This window comes from Fopius arisanus, unplaced genomic scaffold (genome assembly GCF_000806365.1).
Source record: "Fopius arisanus strain USDA-PBARC FA_bdor unplaced genomic scaffold, ASM80636v1 scaffold00192, whole genome shotgun sequence".
Lineage (NCBI taxonomy): Eukaryota > Metazoa > Arthropoda > Insecta > Hymenoptera > Braconidae > Fopius > Fopius arisanus.
The window spans coordinates 5,441-14,959 of record NW_011887931.1 but is presented as its reverse complement, the minus strand read 5'-3'; the positions used below and the strand labels follow the sequence as shown (position 1 = coordinate 14,959).

The 9,519-nt window shown below is 38.6% G+C and overlaps 1 protein-coding gene across 2 annotated transcripts; it reads right to left on the bottom strand.

The window, feature by feature from the left end:
- Nucleotides 1-474: 474 nt before the first annotated feature.
- On the bottom strand, nucleotides 475-2,879 carry LOC105272489 (uncharacterized). 2 transcript variants are annotated; one of them, XM_011314644.1, is made up of 4 exons: nucleotides 1,690-2,879; nucleotides 1,487-1,588; nucleotides 1,173-1,428; nucleotides 475-1,113 (listed from the first exon to the last, which is right to left on the bottom strand). In XM_011314644.1, the coding sequence occupies exons 3-4, from the start codon at nucleotides 1,176-1,178 to the stop codon at nucleotides 754-756; spliced, it is 366 nt and encodes a 121-aa protein (XP_011312946.1). In that variant the 5' UTR covers nucleotides 1,179-1,428; nucleotides 1,487-1,588; nucleotides 1,690-2,879; the 3' UTR covers nucleotides 475-753. The 2 variants fall into 2 exon arrangements, with proteins under 2 accessions (XP_011312946.1, XP_011312945.1); XM_011314643.1 differs by lacking the exon at nucleotides 1,173-1,428 and having other exon boundaries at nucleotides 1,690-2,878.
- Nucleotides 2,880-9,519: the final 6,640 nt, after the last annotated feature.

The window sequence follows — 9,519 nt, the reverse complement described above, 5'->3', positions numbered from 1 at the left end:
TAATTTTTTCTAAAAAAATTCATGAAAAAAGGTCTTTTTTCGACGAAACAAACCTTACCCACCCCTTAATGTCTGGCCCATAACTGGGCCGTATCGTGGATGATAACTCGGGCCCAGTCAAGGGACGCTAGAATGGCCCAACGCATACAGCCATTACTGGCCCAATGACTATTTCCCGAATAACTAACCATTCGATTGTTGCCAAGACTGGCCCCATTATAGTCTCAATATTGGTCCTACTGTCACTATTAGGAAAGGCCCAGTCGTTCCTACCAAGCCTTGTCTGATAATGGCTAGCCAGATATGTTACTTATAGAATAGAATAATATTTGTTTTTTAATATGAGTTTTTATTGATAGTTAAAGTACAAAGAGTAAACAATTGGACATTCAGAAAAAAAGAACGAGAAAACTCGAACACAAATTGACACATTTTTAAAGAATATATCAAGAACATAAAAAGAAAAACCTTCGAATCAATATTATTCAAATCATTCCCAGAATTCGAACATAAGAAAACCGAAGAAAACAAAAATAAAATTCTGAACGTTGAAAGAATATTATCCGTCCTCCATATCAGTAATATATCTCAACATTATTAAAAATATATGAAAAAAAAACATTCGGTTATTTCTGTCGAAAATATTTGCAATAAATGAAAACATTTTTTCTATTATAATCAATAAATCTAAAGCTATGGAAGGAATAAGAAACAAAGTTTCATTCTTGAAAACAAAAAAAAAATAACCACACTTTAGTCTATTTGCTCAGGTGGAAGATCATCTCGTCTCTCCAGAAGCTTCAGCTTCATCTTCTTCTTTTCCTCACGCTCTTTACGTCCTCCACTTCGATCTGGTGCTCCAGACAACCATGTGCTAATCGTCGATTGGATAGACTTCTCCTCAACAGTGCCTTGAAATTTTCGGATAATAGCAGCTTTCAAAATTTCGCACGTCTTGGTGACTTTAAAACTACGTTTAGCTTGACCATGGATTTCTCTTCCAGACCCAGAATACTCCAAAGCCACTGCTTTCCCTATCGTGCTTTCCATGAGTTTTACAACACCATTCTTTAATAAAGCAATGCTGTAAGTGATATTGGAGTGTAGCATCAGCTGTAAAAAAAAGATTGAAGTCACCAATTTCAAGATTATTGTGGTAAAATGAAAATTACTTGCATGCATTTTGCGTTTCCTGCTCTTTTAATGTTTCGTCCATTGCAAGAAAATCTTCAAGTGACTGAACCGGCAATTTAGTCCTGAATTTTTTTGTTACTTGATCGTTAATAGCATTGGGTATTTTGGGAATATTAGTCTGTAGTATGGTAATTTTTAGCTCTTCTATCTTGTGAGAAATGTCATGCAGTATACTGGTCTTAGCCGTGATAATTTCATCACTTATTATCTTTTGCATATCTTGAAGAAGTCGTCCTGGAAATTAATATGTGCATTGTGATTTTTCCGCATATATTTTAAAAATTTTACTCACTATAGGATCCACTTCCATCGTTGTCCACTTCTATTAAAGCTCTCATATTGGCGGCCACAGCTGGGGTCTGCCTCACATGGTGTGAAGACTCCTTCAGTTCTTCTGCGAATTCATGAAATGGAAATGTAGTATACTAATGAATTATGCTGAAAATGCGCGAATGATGAACAATGATAAAAAAAAATTAACATAAGTTCCCTTACTAGCGTTTTCTTTTTCATCAGTGTTATATCTCGTCAAGGTCTTGGGTGTCTCTGCTTCCGGCGAAGAAATCTTTCTGGGTGCTTCCTGAATCATTAGTGCTTGCGAACTCGATTATTGCAGATACTTTCTTGTGTTTTTTTGAATTTTTATTCTTGAAAGGCCCAGAATGTTCAACGTTACTGTCACTGGTACTGTCATCGATCTGCGATTTTCCAGATAGTTTATCTAAATTTTTAATCGTGTCTAAACCTGATGTGGATCTGAATGCATTCAGTAATAGAACGCGTTGTGGTTCACATTGCTTATCAGATATTAATTTGCGGCGATTCCGCATTTCTGTGTCTGTCGACTCAATATTCTGTGTTCTTTGTGATTTGTTCAAGCGTCATTCAGCTTGCTATAAATCAACTATGAACGTAGAAAATATTCAATTAGAAGTTTAACAGATATAATTTCATATTCTCTACTTGACAATCTCAGTTTGAAACAAAATCTCATATCATTAGAGCTGACAATAAAAATCCCTTCAAAACTTTTGAAACCTCAATTTCTGAAAGATACAGCCTAAATCATCATACATATCAAAAACGTTCTAGGTTCGATTCATATTCTCCAATAATATCTCTGCACTCAGTTATTTCTGGGAAAGAACTCAGGAGATTATTCTCAGAACTGAACAAATTGTTTTTAGGGAAGAACTTTTAACATTGCCTAAAAATTGAGATGAAATGGTTCACACTTCTCTCCTTACAAGCAATGCCTAGGAAATCCATTGGATATTCTTTCCAATTGTTCTTTGGTTCTACCAAGTACTTTGAGAATTTTTCTCTTTTGCTGAAACAATTGTTGGGAAAATATCTAACTGTGTAACAATTATGATGCGATTTTTTGATCCACGGTCTTGCTGCAATATCTACCACTTCTTTCCCGTCACTATCAAATTCATGCAAAAATCGCACAATGCCATATTTCACATCTGGATTGTCGTGAAACTCCTAAAAATGTAGGTCAAAATTTTGAATCTCATAACTAACCACGGTGAGCAGAAAATAAGTATATAAAAATCCATGTTTTTTTTTGCCTGGGTGCGTTTCACGCCATCAGCCATCATGCAGATTTTTAGGTTATTTTATAAACTAGTTGTACTATGCCGCTGAAGTTCAATAAATGTCTATGATGTTTTTTTTCAACATTGATTAAAAATTGCAAGTTTAAGTCAAACTTAAATTAAAGCTTATCAATAAAAATATTCACAGCGAGTGGGGGCGTCACACCAAGCGAGAATGTGCCGGGTTTACATATCCACGTGCACACTTGTTGCACTGAACTTGCTCACTCGGTCGTTGAGATGCGTGACGATGTCAATTGACCGTTTTAAATTTCGAATAGTATCCTTGAAATTACGGTTTTTATTTATTTGTTTTGGTATAGCTTATAATCTACACTGACATCATTATTCACAATAATTATTGAGACGCGGTATCTTCAAGTCCAGAATGCGGCCATCTTAGTAAAAATAGCCAAAGGGAGGTTGCAACGCGTAACAACGTGGCGGCGCACGAAACAAATTTCAGTCTGACATGATTGTTGTCGTATATTATTATTTTTCAATTAAATTAACAAACACTGGTTTATACTTCAATGTATGCACATTCGCTTATGGGATAGGGAGATCGCGAATTGTTTGCCATGAATATGCAATAACACACACTTGGATTGAATGTTTTTTAGAGGAATTAATTGTTCTCTGTCTGAAACCGCGGTTACTTCCACAACGGCCACATCATAGGAGGAAGTTGGACTGGTAAAAACTTCGACTTGAATACTGTCAATACAGCCAAGTACAAATAATGACGAGATGTCTGGAGCACTATTGTGGTCTGAAATAAGTGAGAGAATTTTTTTTATCACCGCGATTTTACCGTCTTTTAAAGCAATTGTATTGTTGGGATGCTTTTACGTCAATGTACTATTATTAAATACTATTTTGGTCACTTCGCTGTATTGTTTTCTATCCACTTCGAAAATCTTTGCTCCTTCTGAGTGAAATATCAGCCTTTGGGGTGATATTTCACTCAGAAGGAGCAAAGATTTTCGAAGTTGCACTGAGGTAAATTATAGGTCCTTACGTGATCAGGTACATGGATTAAGTTATGGAGACTTAATACCTGAGAATCAGATTCATATAATATTCTCGGTTGGTGGAAGAAAGTTCTTAACAAATATTCAGCATAGTCGATGTTAGTCTGGCTGAGATTTCCACCGATGAGAATACGACATGCCATAAAAAGCAGTAAGTAATGCTGGTAGTGATCTTTGGGGACGATGTCGTGAAAAATGGAAGGTCCACATAGTGCACGAGAAATCTATACTGCGTTTTTTCCAACTAGAATAGAACCTGAAGTCAAACCTTTTTCTTTGAAATTCCGCAGGAATATCAGCTGCAATCGCGTCTAGGGAACGTTTCAGTACTCTCGTAAGTTTTACCGTAATTTTTGCACAATTTTTAAGTGACAGCCACTTCACCAAGAGCCATTTCTGGACTCCACTATACCACAGGTGCATAACGTCTAAAACAACGCATCTCACTTGATCAAACTGTGTTGATCGCTGTTCTGGATGATGATGCAAAGGTTGATGGCCAAGGTTGAATGATTCTCCCGTTCGTTTTGGAGCATGCATTTCTGGATAGACTCGTTTTGAACCTTTTTTTGACGTTTTAATGGATATGCCCTTCGTCTCACATCTTTCACATGCATAGAAAGTTCTTGGAGATTTGATGCACTTAATGAAAGCACGTGCAGGGGAATCGGCTATAACACCTAAAAATTTGACGGTATAGTGCTTTCCATGTAAATTAACGCCTTGTTTTGTCAAAGTTGAAATTTCAGTAATAAAATCGTGCATGTAAACATCAGCTGATAGGGGCTTGGCATCACCACAGTAGATTCCCACAATAAATGGCTTGGTGACGTAATTTTGATGACGAATTTTAACGGCAATCGGCCACACTGTTTTGGCGGAATTTTCGTATATCTGCATCCCATTGATGTGAACAAAAACTGCAATTTCATCTTCTATGTAAACATTCGGGAGATTGCTTTCTCCAGGCCATTTTTTATGCCTAACCAGTGATATTCTCTTTCAAGATATTGTTGCTCATCTTCAGACCATAAAGCACTTGCCATTGACATAATTTTCCTACTATGGGTAGTACCAATAAGAGTCTGAGCTGATTTAGGTAGATCCTGATGATATTCTCTTAATATCACCAATAATTCTGAGACTCCACTTAACCTTAAACTATTAAGATTGCGTAAAACCCATTGTTTAAGTTTCTCCCTTAGCCTAATGTTCTGATTAACAGTACTTGGTGTTACCGTAAAATTTCCTGAAACCTCCTCATTTCTCTCTACTGTAGGCACAGGATACTCTTCATCTTTTGACAAGGACAAGTTTTCAAGGGAAGGGTTATGTAACTCAGAGTTGATTTCACTTTCTGCACCAATATTGCTTGAATTATTCGCAATTAGTTGTGATGACGTACAGTCAATCTCATGATCGTTATTTGCAATCACCCCCGAAATATTTTCAGAATAACTGACGGCCAATTTTTTTTTTCAAAATTCGGTGCTTTTTGACCCGATAATACCTTGAAGACATTTTTTATCCGTACTGGAATGCTTGACAGATGCCACTCAACTGGTTGTCGGCAATATAATCATATTCAAACTTGTGGCGCTCTGGTTTTTCGTTCGTCTTTTGTTTTTTCAATGGATTAAAAAAAAACACATTATTAAATAAAATTGAAAAAACACTGTTTCATGTCAGCCTTTTCACCTCAAGTTCCACAAATCCCGCCCGTATTGTGAAAATTCGTTTTGTCAGTAAAAAAATCGGAACATTAAAAAACATGAGTGAGATTAAAAAAAATTAGATTGATATGTACATAAAGTGATGAAGACTTCGGCGTTTTGAGGTTTTCCTTGAAAAAATCAATCGAACTAGTATCAAAAATTGATTGAGAATTAGAATATTAGTGTTTAATTGGCTAACAATTGTTATAACATTGGGTCAAAGATTTTTTTACTGATCTACAAATGGCCAACATTCGGCCACTCATTGGCCAAGGAAGTGGCGATCGATGTTTGATTTGCCATGAGTTATCGAAGTTTGGGGCCAGCCATGCCCTACTAATTTTCAGGCAGCCACCATTGGGTCGAGCATTGGCTGAGCAATGGACTACATTTATCTGGTACATAATTGGCTCACGAAGTGCTGAACTAGAAAAACTCTGCCAATTTTCAGTTAATCAACTCTGGGCCAAGTGTTGGCCGAGCAATGCAGCTCCAGTCTCTGGTTCGCCATTACTTGACAGGCATTGAGCCATTGATGTTCTACCAATGCTTCGAGGTCCAACTGTTAGCCAAGCGTTGGCCCGAGATTGGCATACTGATGCTTGGCTCACCAATACTCTGTCAAGACTCGGCTATCAATTGGTTAATTATTAATTGAAAACCAATCTGGGGTCATGCATTGGCCCATGTTTGGTGAGCCAATTATATGAACGCCACGACTCAGCCAAGCCTCGGCCTAAGTAACTACGCTTGGCAAATCCTACTTGGGTTTACGGAACATCACCTGCTGGAGATACTCGAGTAGCTTGTGCTATAAGTAAAAAAAACAACGGAGAGAAGTATATCACAGATGTTATTAATCAATTAACGTTATCTCCAGGTAAATATACTCTCAAATACAATCACAAGATTGATTCATTTTCAGAAAAAAGGTACCAAAAAACCTCATCACGTCATTGTAAATTAAATCGCTTATTTAAAAAAAAACGAAAGACGGAAATAAGAAATAGAAATGAACTTGCTGAGGGAACAACGTATCAATCGAATATAGAACTCCTTCAAAATTTTGAGATACCTCTTCCTATCGCCGTTGTAAATAAAAATACTGAACCAATTTTGGTTTTTTTTTTACTTAGAAACCGGTGGTTTTGCAAATACTGCTGATCTACTGCAAATAGCAGCGAAATATGCTGACTACGAGTTTTCCATTTACATAAAAACTACACAGAAAATTACAGAAAGCGCAAGTATCGTGAATGGATTGCGAATTATCGACGGAAATTTACACTCAATATATATATATTGTAACGTGACATTTCCCCGGGGAATGGAAAATGCCCATTACCTTCGCCCTACTTGCCCTGAGCCTAATAAAACCTGCTAAAATTTAACCAAATGGGCGCCAAGTAATCTTTAACCGGAATTACCAAACCGGAAATTTCTGTAAACCTAAACTTAACTAACCTTGAAATTCATGGTATCGAAAATCGTACCTCAAACTCCTAAAGCTCTAACTCCAAAATATACCCTAAAATCAAAAAGGAAACCTGAAGGGAACGGAAAGGATAATTAGGCTTTTGGGGAAAGGTGACGGTCCTGGGGTCGCTCAGTATGCCAGTTGTGGAGAGAGGGGTGGATCATAGATGGGGGCAAGGTTACTGCAAAAATCGGGAAAAATACCAAAAAGAAAGGAAACGGGAGGCGAGAAATAAATTAATGCAATCAAACATTGTCCTTACGTATTCCGCTGTTAACGTCAAAATTCAGTACAAGAGTAATAAATGATAAAAAATTGTATTATACCAATCTGCTTCCGAATCTCACTAGCCATTTTTAATTTCCTCTAAATATTACGTTCCAGCTAAAAATCTCCAAATCCAAATTTAATTCTCCTTTTCAGTTATCGCGAAATAGGTATTTTCTAACAAAAACCCAAATAAAACTTCAACTGCCTCCTTAAATCGCCGCGAACATAAATTATTTAACAAATACCGAATATATTGCTGAATATCCCACACCAGCATCCAATAATCTCATCGGAATGCGGCCTCAAGGATTATCGATTGGCGATAATCCGAGGAATAACCGAAATATTATTTCCGCCCGGGAAATCGATAATTTCCCGGAATCGGACCCTCTACGAGTGAGCGCGAGCGAGAGAGAGAGCGAGAGAGACGGCACTATGCCTCGCTGCTCGGTTAGCAGAGAGGAGAAATACACAAAAAAATTCCAACTTCACCTTAAATTCGATAACTCGAAATCTGCTCAGCAGATTCCGGAAAACCCTTGACCATCTGGTCCGGGACATCATTCCCCACACTCCCACAAAAGTTCAGGCGTAAGGGCCCATAATTAACCCCGTTAACGTAATTAATAACCACGCGGGAATTTAACGCGCGATTCCCCACCTGTTGCGCATAAACACTCGCTAGCTGCCTCGATGGCACCACGAGGGAGAACCGCTGGCCTTGTTCGTTGGCCATGGACCATTTTCCCTCATAACTCCCATACAAATGCTCTCAAAACCCCACATTTTTCACCAATGACCTCCCAACCGCACTGGGGGATAATGTAAGCCGAATTTATTCGGAAAGATCCTCCCCAAACCTCTTCCAAACCACCCAAACTTTGGGGGACACAACCGAGGCCATTTCCATGGCTCGGAAAAATATCACAACCGCCAATAATTATCGGGGAGCCGCCAAAAGGAGAAAAATCTCTAAATATAACCGTAAAAACTCACGGTCGTTTTCCTCGCTGCCTTCCTCTTTCTCTTCAGGACCATCCTGGCTGCAGCAAATTGTCCTGATATCCTGGGTGATGCACTCGTTAATTCTCACTACTCACTCCTGTTCACTCACGTGTGGATGTTACCGCGGTTAATGTGTAACTGATTTTCGGAGGTCAGTGTCGCGTTGCGCTGACCCCCTAATCACGCCTACCAATCGATCGGGTGTCGATTCGTGGATCCCTCTACCTTATTCTGGGTCAAGCCCTTCGCGGGAGAATTAATTCAAATTCGAATTAATTCCCCATCCCTGAAATTTTCTTATCGCCCTCATTTCCTTTTCCGGATCGGTTCTCCGGGATTCTCGTGACTAAAAGACCCTTATTTCTAGCTCTTAAACCTAATTTTATTTCCCTAACCCTTACTTAATTTGGCAATCCGCCGGGATAATGACTGATTTTATCCCGAGCGGCCTTCCACCCGTATGCAGTCTTGGCAATTCGTAGGGGTAGTGACTGCATCTACCCCTTACGACCTTCCACCCGTAATCAGTCTTTGGCACTCCGTCGAGGTTGCTAATATTTTTACCCCGTCCGGCCTTCCACCCGTACCAATTAATCCCTTAAACCCTTTTTCCTGGAGCGCCGGCTTTTTAGCCGGACCTACCCGATCCGGAGGGCTTACCCTATCCTCAAAAACTCCCCCTAACCCTTAACCTATTCTAAACCACCCCGAAAGGGGGGAAGTCCTAATTTTCCTGAACCTAAACTACCTCCTAATGGTCTCACTCTCTCTCCCGATTTCTTCTTTTCTTGGGGATTCTAACGGGCATCCCCGATGCTCGTTACAATATTATTCAATATTATTCCTAATGTCAATAGTTTCGGCAAAGTTTCTAAAATTTAATGTTCTTTTCCTTTTAAATGAATAATTCTCTTCATTCTTTGTATAAGACCACTTTTTAAAAGCAGCTGGTCACAGGCGCTTAGCTCAATCACACTCACTGTCCCACCAAGCTACTGGATTCTTGTCTTTTAGGCAGAACCTCTCTCTTTTGTGGTGTGTATTTTCTAATAGTGTTCCATAGATGACAAGTGAAAAATTGATGTTTCTCAGGAGGAGAAATCATACTCAGGTTGTAGAAATTCAGAGTATGTTTCATTCAATTCTGCCATAAATTTTTCCCACTTGGTTTTAACCGAAGTGAGTTTGAAGCTCTCTTTATGATATATGCGCTTTTCGAT